The sequence below is a fragment of the Rousettus aegyptiacus genome, unplaced genomic scaffold (genome assembly GCF_014176215.1).
Source record: "Rousettus aegyptiacus isolate mRouAeg1 unplaced genomic scaffold, mRouAeg1.p scaffold_m13_p_2, whole genome shotgun sequence".
NCBI lineage: Eukaryota > Metazoa > Chordata > Mammalia > Chiroptera > Pteropodidae > Rousettus > Rousettus aegyptiacus.
Genome location: NW_023416295.1, coordinates 49,088,329 through 49,106,475, shown reverse-complemented (window position 1 = coordinate 49,106,475; position 18,147 = coordinate 49,088,329). Strand labels below are relative to the sequence as shown.

General features: G+C 38.2%; 1 protein-coding gene across 3 annotated transcripts in view; it reads left to right on the top strand.

Moving 5' to 3' along the window:
* The window catches only part of KLHL23 (kelch like family member 23), a 29,858-nt gene that overhangs the window by 4,937 nt on the left and 6,774 nt on the right, over nt 1-18,147 (top strand). The window contains exons 2-5 of one of the 3 annotated variants that reach the window (XM_036236694.1): nt 1,372-1,593; nt 11,127-11,921; nt 12,822-14,036; nt 17,086-17,238. In XM_036236694.1, coding sequence (XP_036092587.1) covers nt 12,824-14,036; nt 17,086-17,238 — 1,366 coding nt within the window. In that variant the 5' untranslated portion in view covers nt 1,372-1,593; nt 11,127-11,921; nt 12,822-12,823. Of the gene's footprint in view, nt 1-1,371; nt 1,594-11,126; nt 11,922-12,283; nt 14,037-17,085; nt 17,239-18,147 lie in introns of those variants that run through there. The other 2 variants (XM_036236693.1, XM_016165429.2) reach the window with 2 other exon arrangements.

Genomic DNA, 18,147 nt, shown 5'->3' with positions numbered 1-18,147 from the left:
TACAGCACAGGCTCCAACCAATCAGAATACAATTACAAAACAGAATGGATACTGGCCGCAAATGTACACAGACCATGACTAAATAGCCCCACACTTATGTATACCAACACCTCACACACATACTATATATTCAATAAACGTTATTTCACCATGTTTCAACTATATTGTTTGCATTATATTTATTAATCTTTTCTAAATCTTACATTAGATAATTTCTAGGTAATCTGGTCTTAATCTTTGTTTGTAAATACAAGCATCTACACTGAATATGTGGCTTATCTCATTAGATTGTATTAGATGTAATGAAACATTGAGGCGTGCTAACTGGCCTTTTTATTTTTAAATTAAGTTTATCGGGGTAGCATTGGTTAATATAATTATGTAATTTTCATGTGTACATTATAATTCGACATCTGTATATTCTATTGCATGGTAAACACCCAGTTTCCTTCAGCTACCATATATTTACCCACTTCACCCTCCCCCTACCCTCCTATATTTGACCCCTTTACCCCATCTATCTCCTCCCTCCTCCCCCACCCCTAGTCTATAGTACATGTCCATGAGTCTTTGTTTGTCCTGTTCATTTGTTGCTTTTAGGTGATATGTGATTTTCAACTTTTTCTGTCTGGCTTATTTCACTTAGTATGATTATTTCGAGGTCCATCCATGTTGTCGCAAATGGCAGTATTTCATCTCTTCTTATGGCTGAGTAATATCCCATTGTATATATGTACCACAGCTTCTTTAGCCAATCATCTAGCACAGGACACTTCAGTTGCTTCCATGTCCTGGCCACTGTGAATAATGCTGCTATGAACATCGGTGTGCAAATATCTTTACGGATATGAGTTTTCAAGTCTTTGGGGTAAATACCCAGCAAAGGGATTGCTGGATCATATGGTAGATCAATTCTTAGTTTTTTGAGGAACCTCCATACTGTTTTCCATTAACTAGGCTTTTTAAAATGTAAGATTCTTGTTCTCTAAAATTTTTCCTTTTGCTAACAAAAGAATCCCTGTGTTTCCCCAATCATAAGCAAATTCTTCATGGCCATTTTTTACTGAAATGTGAGCTTATAAAATAGAGATATTAGTTAAATGTGAATTAGAAAAAACTATTAAAGTCATGATAGGATTGGATAGAGAAGGAGTAACACAGACCCTATAGGATAGCTGTGGTAGGCAGAGTTCTAAATGGCCCCAGAGTTTTCCCACCCCCTGGTGTACACGCTGTCCATAATCCCTAGTACTGTGAACTTGATGTGTTTTACTACTGTAATGAGGCTATGTTTTATGCGACAGAATTTCTGGGTAGGCTTGACCTAAGCACAGGAGCCCTTTAAAAGCAGAGTGTTTTCCTGACTCTTAGCAGAAGAAAAACTTAGTTATTTGAAATACAAGAAGAGTCAACAAGCCATTGCTGGTTTAAAGATGGAGAGGCATGTCATAAGGAATGTGAGAGCATCTAAGAGTGAGAGCATCCCCTGGATGACAGCCAGCAAAGAAACAAGGATCTCAGTCCTACAATTAACTGCAAAGAAATGAGTTCTACCAACAACCATGTGAGCCTGGAAGAAGACTCTGAGCCCAGGTAAGAAGCACAGTCCCGACTGACACCATGATTTCAGCCCGATGAGACCCTGAGCAGAGAACCCAGTCACACCATGTCCAGATTCCTGACCTATAGAAATGAATATATTTGTGTGGTTTTATGCTGCCAAATTTGAGGTAATTTGTTTTATACAAGTAGAAAACTAATACAATGGCTATTCCTATCTCAAGGACTAGTTTAATTTTAACATGCATACCTTTTTTTAACTATGGAAATTCATACCATAAAGTAATGAATTGTTTTTTATTGTTCAGACTGGACCCCGAGGATGACGCATGAAGAGATGCTAGTGAAAATGTCTGTCTTTGAGAGTTTTAAGGATGATTTAACCTATTTTCCTGCTAGCCTATTTTCTAATTTTTTAAAATATGAATATGCTTTTTTAAAAAAGAAAAACAATTTAAAGAAATAAAACCTCCTGAGAGATAAAGCATACTCCACAACCATCTACCAATGAATGGTCCAAAGCTGAGCTGTCCAGACATGACTGACTACATAATTTTCAAGGCCCAGAGCAGTGAAAATGCACATCTCTTGCTCAAAAATTATTGAGAATTTCAAACAGCAGAGCATTAAACCAAGAGTGAGACCCTTCTGACTGCACAGGTCCAAACACCATTAAACCAGCTCTGTGGCCAGACCTTCTCCAGCAACTTCAAATAAAAGCTTTGCCAAGGACTATTTACTGTCCAAAGGCTCCACTGCTTCTTCACTGCTTGGGTGACATTTGCAAAATAATTGCCCATAATTCCATCATACAAAGCAACCAAATCCTTTTAGAATTTTCTCCAAGTGTGTATGTATATATGTATGTGATTGTGAATATGTATATGTGTATTTATACATATTCTGACACAGGTGGGTTATTATGTTATATTGCTTTTGTCACTTAAAATTATAGCATAGGTATATTAATATATTTAAGAATAAAATTTTAAATATTCACATATTTTTGCACTTCAAATGGATGAAGAGTTAAATGTATGAAAGACTTATAAGGAAAAAGGAAAGCAAGGAGGGGAGAGAGGAAAGAAGGAACTATTTACACTATATTTATATAAATTTTACCTTTAAAAAATCTTTCAAAATATGAATGATATTCCAATTTTTTATATTAGAAAACAAGCTCGGCAAAATCTCAGAACTAAGTATAAAAGGATTCAAAACTAGTTGCGTTGGCCTAAATTCTAGTCCCAGCTATAACTGCAAACTGGCTGTGTGACTTTGGTAAGTTATTTTTGCTTCTCTGGAATTCATTTTATTTTCTGTTAATGACTAGATTGAGTTTTACCCATAACTACCTTCTAATTATAAAATTTCGTAATTCTAATATTAAGTGCTTTAAGGAGCTCTTTGAATCTATGTTTTGAATAAAACTAATTCTTTATCCTATGTCTAAGGCCTTTAGAAGGTTTTCATTTCATTACAACTTAAAACCATTTGGGGGTCAGCTTTGATTGTCATTTTTATAGATTGTCCTATTGATAGATCACAGGTTTGAATTCTTCATGTTGCTTAGTTTTCTTGTCTTTGAGCTAAACTGTAATTTATCTGATCCTTATAAATCAGTTTTTATTTTCATAACTCTCCTCTGACCTCACAAGTCCTCTCCAACCTTCGAGATTGTCCCTGAACTGAACACAGTGCTATATTCAAGGATCAGGGATTCTTGAATTTAAGGATTATCTCATTTTGTACTTATAAGCATTGTCTTTCTCTTCCTTTTTTTCTCACTGTATTGTACAACAGCGCTTCTGTGGGGATCACATTAAGATGTAAAATTTTTCAGTGAGTCTGGGGTGGGACTTGAAATTCTGCCTTTCTAATACACTCATAGATGATGTTGATGCTGGTCCCTGAACCAGACTTTGAGTAGCACTGTGTAGTCCAATGAAATGTGCTTTGTTAAAAATATTTAATGACCTCTTTCCAACAACCCTAAGTAGTAGCAATTCACACAGTTGTTGTAATGACTTGGTGTACAGTATTCCCAGAAATGTTTGCAAGGCATGCCTAAATTCCTAAATTCTGCATGGCTACTACAAATACTTCAGATACTTAGTTGCCTGTGAATTGCCCAACCTGCTGAATGCAGCACCATTTCCCGTAAGAACAATAAAAACCAGAAAACAATCTCGACTAGCCTATAGGCTAGTCTGGGTGCCACAGAAATAATCTGAGAGTCAATTTGGCCCCTAAAAGTGAGTCACAAACTGGTTACCCTCAATAAACAGCCAAAAGGTATGATGTGTCGAGCTTACCTGCCACAAAATAACCTACCCCAGCTCCTGTGTACTTGATCACCAAAGAATTACTAGACTCAAACTGCTATAGTTAAGACCTGGTATAGTAAGTAACTTAAATGCAGGCTTTCTCAACTTTGGCACTATAGACATTTTGGGCTGGATAATTTCTTGTTGAAACGTCGAGGGGAGGAGCGGGTGCTTCAAGTACATTGTTGGATATTTAGCATCCTTGACCTCCATAGATGCCAGTGGCATCCCTCCCTCTCCCCAAGCTATGACAACTAAAAACATCTCCAGACATTACCAAATGTCTCCTGGGGAATAATATCTCTGTTTGAGAACTACCTATTTAATGCTTAAAACTCCATATTTGTGGATCAAGTGAAGATATATAGCAATTGTACATATTAAATACTGCTACTCTGAAAGCCACAGATCCAGAAATTTTTCCCCATATAAAAATTTTCTTATCACCAAGTCCACAGCCTTGTCACAGCTCAGCAATCATCTGAATGTTCAATAAATATTTTTGATGCCTAACTCAATCAGTTCCTTCTGGTGTTAGATATATATTAGACTTCTTTTCCTACCCAGGTGTTACATGTATTGTAGCACACATCTTTTAGTTTAAATATGCTTTTGTAGTGCACACGTTTTTTGGAGTGCAAGTTATAATTACGTCTTTATTCTACTTTTTGAAAATGTTATCTCTGATGCGCCTACCTATTCTTTTACACCATTTAAATTTTTATACTCCTGGTTCTTACTAGTGCAGGAGTGTTAGAGAAGAGTTTTCTTTACAGTCTCATAAACAGCTTCAAGAGACCACTGTTACATCAATAGGGCAACTTCAGGCAGGCACCAGACAGGGGAGAGTAGCTCTATTAATAGTGTGAGACTGGAATTAATAGCTACTTCCCTTTGCCTAATAATCAGATATGCTCTTTTCAGGAGATGAGAAGAAGAGTCTTTTACAGACCTAATAACCCCACAGTGCATCTTCAGATGAGACCAGCTATAGGGAATATATATTTGAAATGACTAAACTCTTACCTAATATCCTGTGATTTTGTGTACTCTTTTTTTTTCTTTTTTTTTTTTCTTTTTTTTAGGTAGAGCTTGGATAGTTCTGCTGTAAACATTTTTTCATGTGCTTTATAAGGGCTTATGGAATAATATATTCTAGGCCAAAAATCAAATCTTTATTGTTGTACAGACATATCTGTGTGATGATAGTTCATATGGAAACAAAATACCAACAGATGCTTTCTAACACAAATTCTTAGAAGCTCCCATTTATGGAAGAAGATATTACTTAGTAAGATATTAATTTGTCTTTCATATTTAATTAATAAATTGTTTAGTTATATATCTAAACAACTAGTAAAAATATTTACAATTAAACTAAATACAATTTGCCACATAGGATTTTTTAATTAGTGCAAATGGAAAACTTATTCACATTTAATCTAACGTACTACAGTCATGTTCTGGATTTTGTTACATATCAAAATCACAACTCTTTCACAACATGGTTTTAGCAATATTTTATTATCTTCAATATATTCTTTAGGGACCTATTAACGATTAAGCTCTTTTCACATTTAAAACCAGAAAAATATCTTATTGCGCAATTTTGGGGGCTAAGAATACTTCATGCAACAAATATTTTGGGGGTTAATACTATATGCAAAAAAAAAGACCAAAACAGACCTGTAGAAGTATAGGACTATGCCTTACAAAGAATGATGCCCTTCGGGGAACTTATAATTTGATTAAAGAGGAATTGGGACATGTATATATGTAATTTTATAATACCAAAGTATGCTTCATGAAACATCTTAGTAATCAGCATAAACAAAAAGTACTTAGGTCAAGTAAGGACTAAATGACCGTATAGCATTTGTACTCAATTAATTAATCGTAATATAAAAGAAGCTTTATGAAAGAGGTCAACTGATCCACAGCTTAAGGAATAGAAAGGATTTAGAGAGAGAAAGGACTTAGTAGACCTTTGCAGGTGAAGGGAATAATGTGAACCTGGATGGGAGTGAGCACAGCATATTCATGAGGTAGTGATGAGGTAGCTGGCCTGATGAGGTTAAGGGTTGAAACTGGCGAGTAGTGGAATAAAGCTTTGTAAGTAGGATTTGGCTAATTTTGGACAGGTTTGAAAGCTAATAATTGAGTTTGAATTTTTTCCAGATAGCTCTTAGCAGCAAGTAAAGGGAAATAATGTGAAGAATGTGATGTTTGGGGAGGATAAATGTAATATATAGCTTGGGAGGAGAAGGTAGGGACTGACACAAAAATCTTGCAATAAGCCAAGTGAGAAGTGAAAACCCGATAAGAGTGATGTCAGAGAGAGTGAACGTAAGGGATAAACCAGATGCTTTGAATTTGAAATGAAAAAAGCATAAAATTTTTAGACCATATGCTACAGGAGGGCGGCATCTGCATATTGTCATTTATGTAATTTCTTAGAGAATTATAGGCCCTTGAGCAAGTTTTTAAAGGAAATTCTGAAAGTCTTTTAATCCATTCATGTTTTCATTTATACGACAAATATTTATTGAGCACCTGTTATATGGCAGGCACTATTCTGGGAATACAGGAATGAACTAGGGATATAACCAGGAACAAAACAGACGAAAGTCAGTTTCATGGAGCTTTCATTCTAGTGGGAGAAATTATACAATAAACTCATAAATAAGCAAAATAGGTAATATTATAGATGATAATAAATACTATGGATTAAAATAAAGCAGGGAAGGGGAATAATTTTAGATAGGTTGGTAAAAGAAGGCCACACTGAGAGTTACCATTTGAGCAAATTCTGATGGAGATGAGCATCAGGTCATGTAGCATTGGGTGTGTTGGGGGGCGGTGGGGGAGGGACGTTGGTGAAGAACAGCGCTTGCAAAGGGAACAGCTAGAAGTACGGCCCTGAGGCAGCACCGTTCCAGGTGAGGACAGAAGCAGTCCAGGAAGCCATTTTAAGTACTTCACCTTTCAGTGAATGAGGGAGTCACTGGAGAGTTTTCTTTCACTTATTTAAGACTGCTGTCTTAGTTTATTTGAGCCAGAGCTCTTATATTCTTTTTCTCATTGGAAATTTTGGGTTTCTATTGCTTATAATTGAAAAAGGTTCTACTTTATGATCCTTCATATTATCTGGAATTGAGCTTTAACTGTGGTGGCAACCAAAAACATTCTCAATAAACTGCTATCTTTTAAATGACCCTCCCCTCACCAAAGAGTGGCACGCTAGTTCTTGTTTTAATAATAGACTCTTGTTCTTTCATGTTTTTTTGAACAAGTACCGCCAAAATAACTTTGCAAAACTACTCACCTCCACATTTTCAGATTGATATTTAAACTTTCCATCATGTTTACCAATGTACCTTTAAATTTATTTAGTAAAAGATAACTATAGTAATTTTAAACCTACCATCATTTATTTAAAAATATATAAACTATTCTTTAATAGTGGGAAATTTTTATCTCATTCTTTATCTAATTGAGTTCATATTTTCATTCCACTTTTCCCAGAGAATGTTGTCCTTCTGAAAATACAGGCAGTCCTCACTTTGCAAGGTAGTACAGGACCATAAAAATGACTATGTAAGATTACAATGCAAAGAATCTTAATAACACTGGGAAAAATTATAATTGTCCTGTAACCTTTACATTTTTTTGTCAGAACATTAAAAACTCTCTTACTGTCAGTTATAAATATGTAGGAAAATGAAAAACGTAGTAAAACCAATATTTACTTAGTACACTGTAATTATAAATGTTGGGAATTAAAGTATTTTATTTCTTTGTAAAAAACGTATCAAGAGTAGTTTGAATAGTTCTTGCTTTCTTTTTGCCACATAGTGTACAATATGAAGTGACTGTCTTTCTATGCCATGATGAATTATCATACTTCTAAGTTTGGATCAGTTTCCAACATTTTATCCTTTGCACTTACAATGTTGTGAAGTATCTCTAAGAATTCCTTTAATATCAAGGTTTTTGCCAGCATCACTTCTTCTTGGACACCTTCATCCCTTTTGTCAACAACTTTCCTCACTTAAATCATGAAATTCACCTGCACCAAGTTCTGCTGGCTGCAAATCTAGAGTCTCTCCAATGACGGCAGTGTCAACATTCTCATGGGCAGCTTTTTCTTCTAGAACGTCATTGTGTTCCATTCATATTTCACTTTTAGCATTATAACTTTTCAGTTCTTTGTTGCACTTTCATTTTTGTTAGCCAATGTCCCCTTTCAATGGTCTAGTTTTGTAAAATATTACATAGATTTATCACTAGCAGACAAGGAGGTAAGACAACCACAAGCTTTGCTATCTGTATGTGAACTGAATAACATGCACAGTGACCAGTCACCAACAGCTGAAAGCAGAGACATGATTGGCCACTGATCATGATGTTCATCTGTTATTTATGTAGTGATTCATGGACTGAAGCGCTAGAGCTAGCAGGTGAAATTTATATTTTATGCAATTACAGTAAATATACTGTAGTCATTGAAATTTGAACCCTGGGTTGGGATTGGTGTTATTTAACTAAGCCAAGTAAACTGAAATTTATGGATGTTGGAACCATTCAAAGAAAGGATTGTCTGTATATTTTTATACTTGAAAAAATTTTATTAGTCACTTGTTAAACTTCTCTGCAACAAAAATGTACATAAATAAAAATTTAACTTTTATGGCCTTCATTCTTAAGTAGTAAAAAAAATTCTGGTCTAATTAACATTACAATTATATCAAACAACATAAATATGTTTAAACTAAATCAAAAGTAAAAATTTATCAAAAATTATTTCAGTGTGATGAATTGGACTATTTTTATTTAGACCATATATCTTTGGCGGAGTATTGTTTACTTCCGGAATGAGAGTTTAAGATCAATAATATTCATTTTTAATTTCTATAGATATAGTCCCTGAGAAAATACGTCACATAGACTAGTAGATGGGAATGAGAGAAATTCTGTTATAACAGCACCACCCATTTCATGGACTCTTTCTAAGTTATTTGTCAGAAATGCTCTCTGATTTTTATTGAGAACAAGGAATTAGAAACCTTCTGACTTGCAAAAGTACTTGTGGTTTAGTTATTAGAATGTTCACTTTCTTATTTTCCAGGAAGTATACAAAAAGTCTTTGCCAAGACTTATCAACTCCAGGGCAGCCTCCATACACCTGTGATGGTTGAATACCATATAACTCCTGAGGACAGTGTTCACATTATACTCTACTTGAGTGGAAAGAGCTAGAATTGTGCAGTGCACAACTTACGCAGCTGTATGTTGGGGCCTTATAAATTATACCCACTTTTTTTTTTACTTAGCAGCAATTTGTTTAATTCAGTATGTCAATGAAGTATACAAAATTTCCTGTATATACTCACCATTTACACACATTGATAATGACATCGCAATTACCATATCAAACATTTAATGGCAGCACTACTTAGTGCAAAGATGCACTAATAAGGTAAAAACAATAAATAAAATTATTTTTAGACCAAGAGTCTTAAAAAAAGTGTGATGTCAAATGGCATCCAACTCCATGCCAAGCTTCGTATCTGCCAAGAGTCGTTTTTGTCTCATCTCCATGGTAGCTCTTTATTTCCTTAAGACTTGGAGTCACAGATGGCACATTTGTTTTCTCGAACAGAGTTATTAATTTATTTAACTTATGAATGCTAATTATATGTTTCTGAGTGTATCAAATCTATTAGCATTTACAATGGTTTTTTTTGGTAAAGCGTGTGGTAAAGAGGAACTGCTGGCAGTATCCTTCAGGATCTGCTCTTCTCTTGGCAAGTTGAAGCAGTCTAATATATACTGATATACACTTTTCTTGGTCTTTTTTTATTGATACATAATTGGCATAGAACTGATATACACTTTTAAGCAGTAACTTACAACAACAGAACATCAGGCAATGGAAGCAAAAGTTTTAAGTGGTCTATGCAGCAATATAAAATAACTGCACAAATGACAATAGTAAATTCTATTATTCAAGAATCACTTATCACTATAATTACAGTTAACTATAAAGTTCATAACTTTCAAAAGAAATATTAAGATGCTGATTTCCAAATTGAGGTTGTGATAGAGAATTGTGTAAGTATGCTTTCATTATAATAGCTAACATATGCCATGTCCTAAGTGCTTTCGTATTCATAATTTTATCTTTCCAATAACTTTATTCAAAGTTTAGAAGTATTGATATTTTCTGTTTTACAAATCAGAAAACAAGATCTGAGAATGTTAGTAACTTGTTTAAGGTTACATATTAGATTAATGATAGAGATAAACCTTAAGCCTGAAACTAAATTTCATTTACTTTCCTTCTCTACTAAATTGTTTACCAGATGTTGGGGGTATTAAACCTTCTGTTTTTCTTCCATTTTTGGTCCGACATACATTCTTCTGTGCAAAAAAATCACCTGATGCCCTTGATTAAAATACAGATTTCTAGGTCTTCACCCCGGAGAGGTGTAGATGGTGGTGCTGCATAACCAGCACCCCACATAATTCAACTGAGATGATCTGACATATGGAATTAAACTAAAACCACCTAAATGAAAGCAAATAGATGCTGTTTATTCAAATTCTGCTGTAGCAGAGAGTCAGCCACTATGGCTTGCCTTTGGCAGAGGCTCAAAGACAGGCAGGGGAGTGGGAAAGCTTTATGTAAAAGTAAAAAACAAAAAACAAAAAAACCCGAAGGTCTCGGGTGTACTCTGGAGGTTGCTGACCTAGGAAAGCTTCTAGTAGCCAACTACTAGAAGCAGGGAGTATTTTATGTAATTGGTTTGGGGAGCATATTTGGCTTTCCCTGGTTGGTCCTGAGTTAAAAGTAGGGGTAAAATGATGGAAGTTGGCAGTCTTGACCAGTCCTGTTCCGGTCCAATTACTTTAGATGTTGTGGTTTGTCTTCTGGGCTGTTTATGTGGTTCAGAATTCTGTTGTCATATACAGTTCAACATTGTCCATTTTCGTAGTCCATCTTTTAGACCATACTCTGAGAAACACACTGGGCCTCGTGTTCCTTTCATACTGGTCGCCTTCCTGTCTTAAGATGGCTGGACTCTAAGCTCCACGAGAGCTATGGACCATCTTTTACTTCCCTATTACCAGCCTAGCCATATCAGGCACTCAATAAAATCTTGCAAATAAATGAATGAATGAGAAATGAAAATGTGATATTGGCTTTTTTTTTTTTTTTTTTTTTTTTGGAACAAGAAAATGAACTTTCTGGTGTAGCACATGGACATGTGATTGGATGGGCTCCTCCAGCTACTCTGCTCTGAAACGGTAACCGGAATCCTTGGCCCTGCTGCTCCCTGTTTTTCTCAAAGCTTCCAGGTTAACCCATAGTGTGCAAATCAGCGCCGGAGGCTCCCTCCTGCGTGCATTGCTCGGGGGCGGGATGGCATTGGTGAGAAAGCGGCAGCTACCTCAAGCATTTCGAAAACAACCTCAATCCAGCTACCTTTAGGTTTGCTGCATTCTCTTCACACTTTCCCCTCTTCTTCTACCCCTGCATTAGGGCCGGGCCTGGTGAGAGCTACTGGAAGAAGGGTAAAGGGCAACCCACTCTAAGCCCCTGTATGTATGTGCTCTTAACCCAGGACTTAGAGATTGTCTAGAGAGAAAATGCTTGGTGTGTGTGCGTGTGCGTAACAGAAAGACAACCAGGAGAGGAGAAAGCTAGCGGCGCCGACGGTCACCTCAAGGAAACCGTCCCACCTGCTGCGAGGGGCACCGCCCCCGAGGGGCTGCGGCCGCGAGCCCGCCCAGCCTGCCTCTGCCCCCAGAGTTCCCGCGAGCGGCCCCGCGCCCAGGCGGGGGGCTGTTCGGACGGAGGCGGGGAGCAGCCGCAGCGCCAAAATAGTTGCTGCTTGTGGGCTGGAGCTGCACTAGCAGGCAGCCTCCGCCGCGCCTCTTCCAAAGATGGTCAGAGGGTCCGGAGGCGCCCCCGCCCCCGCTCGCCGCTAACCCGCCGGCCAGCACCGCGTCCAGGAGCTGCTGCTGGAGGTAGGTGCGGTGCGGGTCGGCCGCCCGAGGCCAGCGGGCGGGGAACGAGCGGGACCGGGAGTGGGAGAGCGAGGCCGCGCCGTCTCCCAAGCCCGCCCGATGCCGAGGTGCAGAGACAATGGCCGCGCGGGCGCCGGGCCGGGCCGAACGCGGGGCTGCCCGCGGCGCCCTCCCCACACCTGTTCGGCGTCCCAGGGCCGAGGGACGCGGGCGCCCGGCCCGGCGGGCAGCGCGCAGCGCCCACGAGTCGCGTCCCCACGCCAGGCCGCGGGGCGGGACGGTCTGCGGGCGCGAGCGCGGGCCCGGGGCCGAGGCGCGGGGCGTGCGGAAACCCCTGCAGCCCCGCGGGGGAGGGAGCGCGGGGCTGGAAGTCTTCACCAGAAAGGCACGAGGTTTCCTTTTCTGAGATTTTTTCTTGTCCAATTATGTTTCGATCATCTCTCTCTTAGCGTCTAAAAGCAACTTGAAAGGGGGAATGGAGCTAGCGAAAAGGGTTGAATTGGGGCCGAACCGAGACGGCCAAGGGCCGGCCTCGAGTGGGGTGACCCGTTGGAACCTAGGTTTGCCAAGAGTGGGATGTCTGTCGGACCGCCAGCTCCGGGCAGACTGTGGAGACCGGATTATTGGGGTAGCGAATCAATATTTCTTCTAGAAAGGACTACTGAAAAATCCGGGAGCTTCATTTCAGGTTTCGAGCTACAGTAAATTTAAATTGACCATCAGATAGTTAGGAAATAAGTCCATCCACATTTTGCATTTGTTACTTAGAATGTCGAACTTGGTCTAGTTTGGGAGTATATTTGATGCTAATCAGTCATTATAATGATTGGAATATGTAACGTTGATTATTTGAGGTAATACGCGAAATCAAAAACACGTTTTCATTGTTTCATGTTGCAGCTATGGCTCTAAAAGGACAAGAAGATTATATTTACCTTTTCAAGGATTTAACGCATCCAGTGGATTTTCTGGATGCATTCAGAACATTTTACTTGGATGGATTATTTACTGATATTACCCTTCAGTGTCCTTCAGGCATAATCTTCCATTGTCACCGAGCTGTTTTAGCTGCTTGCAGCAATTATTTTAAGGCAATGTTCACAGCCGACATGAAAGAAAAATTTAAAAATAAAATAAAAATCTCTGGTATTCACCATGATATTTTGGAAGGCCTTGTAAATTATGCATACACTTCCCAAATTGAAATAACTAAAAGAAATGTTCAAAGCCTGCTTGAAGCAGCAGATCTGCTACAGTTCCTTTCAGTGAAGAAAGCTTGTGAGCAGTTTTTGGTAAGGCACCTGGATATTGATAATTGTATTGGAATGCACTCCTTTGCAGAATTTCATGTGTGTCCAGAATTAGAGAAGGAATCTCGAAGAATTCTGTGTTCAAGGTTCAAGGAAGTATGGCAACAAGAAGAATTTCTGGAAATCAGCCTTGAAAAGTTTCTCTTTATCTTGTCCAGAAAGAATCTCAGTGTTTGGAAAGAAGAAGCTATCATAGAGCCAGTTATTAAGTGGATTGCTCATGATGTAGAAACTCGAATTGAATGCCTATATAACCTACTAAGCTATATCAACATAGATATAGATCCAGTGTATTTAAAAACAGCTTTAGGCCTTCAAAGAAGCTGCCTACTAACTGAAAATAAGATACGATCTCTAATATACAATGCTTTGAATCCCATGCACAAAGAGATTTCCCAGAGGTCCACAGCCACAATGTATATCATTGGAGGCTATTACTGGCATCCCTTGTCAGAAGTTCACATATGGGATCCTTTGACAAATGTTTGGATTCAGGGAGCAGAAATACCAGATTATACTAGGGAGAGCTATGGTGTTACATGTTTGGGACCCAACATTTATGTAACTGGGGGTTACAGGACGGATAACATAGAAGCTCTTGACACAGTGTGGATCTATAACAGTGAAAGTGATGAATGGACAGAAGGTTTGCCAATGCTCAATGCTAGGTATTACCACTGTGCAGTCACCTTGGGAGGCTGTGTCTATGCTTTAGGCGGTTACAGAAAAGGGGCTCCAGCAGAAGAGGCCGAGTTCTATGATCCATTAAAGGAGAAATGGATTCCTATTGCAAACATGATTAAAGGTAAGTGTGCAGATTATGTTCATTTTATATTTTTGACATGCTTGAGGTTAGGCAATAATCTTGCTTCTCTTGCAAATAACTTTAAAAAGAATTTATCATTTGGAATGCTTCCTAGGAACTATAGTGGATTATACAAATAATATTGTACAGAATGTTCCAAGTAAAAACATAATATAGTAGTCCCAATTTGTTTGAGAATTACGTGCCTACAGTATGCTACCCAGACTAGAAAAGAAACCATTATATTAGAAACCATTATAATTAATTCTCCTTACTCTATAGCCTGTTTTGAGCCTGTATCTTGATTTGAGTCTTAGAATTTATATCTAAATCAAGGGCTAACTAGAGAAAAAGCTGGGTAGTTTTATTAGTTTGTATTTATTTATTTATTTTGGCTTTTTCTCAAAATTGAACCCATTTTTTATTTTCCTTTTAAATAGTCTGCTTTTTCTTCTCATCAGCTGATCATCTCTCTGTTAAAAGGTCTTTCATTAAATTCTTGAACGGTTTGGTCTCAAAAAAATAGAGACAAATAGCCTCTGCTTTTTTGATTCAAGTCTTGTCTCATAGGGTCAAAGAGAGGGGCAGATTCCATACCCTTCCTTATATGGCCCACAGAGCCAGGCACACTCTTCAGTCTCAATATCTGTCTGATAAACACTGTATTTTCTACTGTTTGGTACTAGATTAGCCTTGCTCTCCTTCCTTTCTCCCACTGGAAAACAAAAAAAGTGAAACTGAAATTGTATTTAATTACATTTATTCATTGGTGCTGGGGAGTTGCACAGAAACAACTGGTAGGTTGTTACCAAATTCGTGTGATTTTATCCCAACTATTTCTTCCCAGGCCTTTCTGTTTCTTTTTTTAACACTAACGAGGGTGTGGGAATCTGACCTGGTGTGGGAATCTGACCTGGTGTGATCCTTGGATGACAAGCAGGAAGCCTGAGAGGCAGAATGGTCTTGTGATCAGGCACACTGCTTCTGAAGCCAAACTGCCTGGGTCCAAATCCTGACTTCCACTTACTTGCTGGTGAGCTTGGGCAAATTGTTTAATCTCCGTGTGCCCCAGTTTTGCCATCTGTACAATGGCGGTGACAACATTACATAGCTTAATGTTTTTGAGAAGATCAATTTATGCATATGAAGTGCTTAGAATAGTGTCTAGCACAGAGTAAGCACTCAATATTAGGCATTCTTGTCGTGAACATCATTGTGTAGGACAAGTCAGCTTTGTTAGGACAGAAGTATTTTCATATTAAATTATGACCATTTTCTTGCATGCCCAAAGTTTCAGCAGTGGTTGACAGGGTGGGAGAAGGTGGCTTAAAACCCACTGCTATTGCTGCTCTGATTTTTGACTGCCTGAGCATGACCCCCCCCACACACACACACACACATACACACTTAACCGATTTCCAGTCCCCTCTCCAGGTGGTTCTGAATGTCCCGTCTGACTCCTCTTCTACAGAAGAAACAAGGACATTGCGAATATTTTAGCAGCTATTATAAACTTGGATACACTTCTCCCTCTGTTTCTTAATGATGAGATAACAGTTTTGATGGTTTCATAGTTTACAGTATATTTCTTTGAGGATAGAAATTTATTTATTGAAATTTTATTAAATCGTTCGAAACAATGCTTGCTGAAAAGAAAATATTGCAATGGTGTATCCACCATAAAAGGAAGATATATGTGTACTTGACTCAGCCTTGAATGGACTGGGAGACCCTCATTGGCCAAAGTTCTCCCCCGCCTACAAGCTGGATCTGAAATTCCAAAGTTTTATACTTTTAACTTGAAGGTTTGATTCCTGGTTATCCCTAATGTTATTCCAGGGAAGGATAACAGTTTGTCAGTTATGCCGTTTTGGCTAGTACTGGTTCTGATGATCACATTCAGGCTAAACTTTTAGTTTCCCATTTTCTGTAGAAGGGATAACATTATTTTCCCCAGATTCTTTTATTTTATAGTCTTGAAGTAAACTAGCAGCTTTCCCTGGTAATGAGAACTTAAATTGGGTAGAGTCAAATTTCAAATTCATTTCCTTTTTTGGTTTAGGGAGGTACAGAGAAGAAATAAATAATTGGGTGTTTAGGAACTCCTAACTTTTTCTCCACTCTTCATAACTCCCCTGCTCATAAACTCAACTTTGTTTTGGAGTAGAAATTAACAAGGAGATGGAACTACACCCTACATGTAACAGTGCTAAGTAAAAGTTAATTGAAAGACTAAACTGACATCTCAACTAAAATGGGCATCATCATTTCTTCCTCTCTTCTTGTTCCCCTGCTGAAACCATTTTTTCTTCCTCCTCATTTTTCTTTGTCATCAGCATTTCCCAGTTTTCTGAGCTCAGGACCTCAGAATCTGGCTTTTCTCCAATTCAGTCAGTCATGAAGGCGAGTCTGTTCTACCTGTGTCTCTCGCCTCAGTGCCTTTCCCTCTTTTTCCAAGGCCCCTTCTATCTCAAGCCCTCAGCACTTTGCATCTGGACCAGTTCCTTTCTAGGTTTGTAGTCCCTCCCTTTGTTTAAACACCTTTAAAATCCTGCTGAGTTAAGTCCAAATATCTTAGTTGGGCATCAGGATCCTTTGCTATGTGGCTTCAACTTACCATGCCACAAGACAACCCCAGGTGTGCCACCTCCCTTTCCTTGGTGCCAGAATCAACATATTGCCCAGTAAGCCTTTGCGCTTGCCTTGCACTCACTTAGAATGGCTTCTTCTCACTTCTCCCTGCCAAACCCCTACCTACTAAGACCCAAGTCAAATTTTTCTCCTCCCGCCATAACTTCCCGAAGTCAAAAGCAATGTCTCCTTGCTGGGAACATCCACAGTTAGTTCTGTGCCCAGTGTTCTAATTTGTATAATTGTCTCACCCTCTTTTAAAAGAGTGCAAGGAGACTTCCTTTTTCATTCTTCTGTCCTTCATAGTACCTAGCACAACGCCTTACATCTACTATCAATAATGACAAAAACAGTACAGTACTCATTACAAAGAAGAATGAAAGATCAATCTGAAGATATAATTTTAATTAATACACAGGTGTAGGAAACGCTACTGCCTGTGTTTTACATGAGGTTATCTACGTCATTGGTGGACACTGTGGCTACAGAGGAAGCTGCACCTATGACAAGGTCCAGAGCTACAATTCCGATATCAACGAATGGAGCCTCATCACTTCCAGTCCACATCCAGGTAACAAAGTACTGTCTTGGTAGTACATGTTCTGATTCAGCTTATCAATGTAAGAGATAGCTAAAATGGGCTAGAAATAGAAAATGTTAAATTTCCATACAGCATCAGGCTTCCAAGAGGGTATAATTATAAGGTTCAAAATATTCTTATTTCCATGTAGCAATAATCACAACTTAGATTGTACAGATGTATAGAGGATATCTATACTTTCCCTCTGTTCTTTACATGACACACATTTTAAGCCTGTGTGGCTAAGAGTAGTTTCTTTTTAAATTTTTTTCACATATATATTATTTTGTTTCCTATTCCTTTGTTATGTGCTTTCTTTCATTACATGCATTATATAAAACGCAGTTTTTATAGATAGTTGAAAAGCACTGGTCTATCAAATAGTTGAGAAGGGTACCTGTTTTTTCAGTTCAACGGGAGATAGTTTCTTCTTTTAGAAGCATGCTCTTTCTGGGTTTCAATAACTATTAAGCACTCACTCCTATGACATGCAGAGCTTTATGTTGTCCTTACTTCAATAATCATAAAGGAGATGTGTTGTGTGCCCACAGGAATGGCCTGCCTTCTGTGGTGCCCCTTGTGCTTTGACTTGTCTCTCTGCAAAGAGCTCAGGGGAAGCATAAGCTATAGCTCGTATTAGTCATGCCTTAAGTTTAAGTTTTTTTCATTAGGAGAGATTCATATCGCCAAATCAACATACTACTTTCGGTCTTTTTTGATACAGCATCGGGCTTCCAAGTGGGTTATTGGAGAGCATAATTGAAATTTACAAGCCTAAACCATCTAAGAATAATAGTAACAGCTAACCTTCTTGAGCACTTCCATAGGTCAGATATTACTAAACACTTTGCATGTAATATTACCTTAAATTCTAACTATGTGTGAATGAGTATTTTTTAC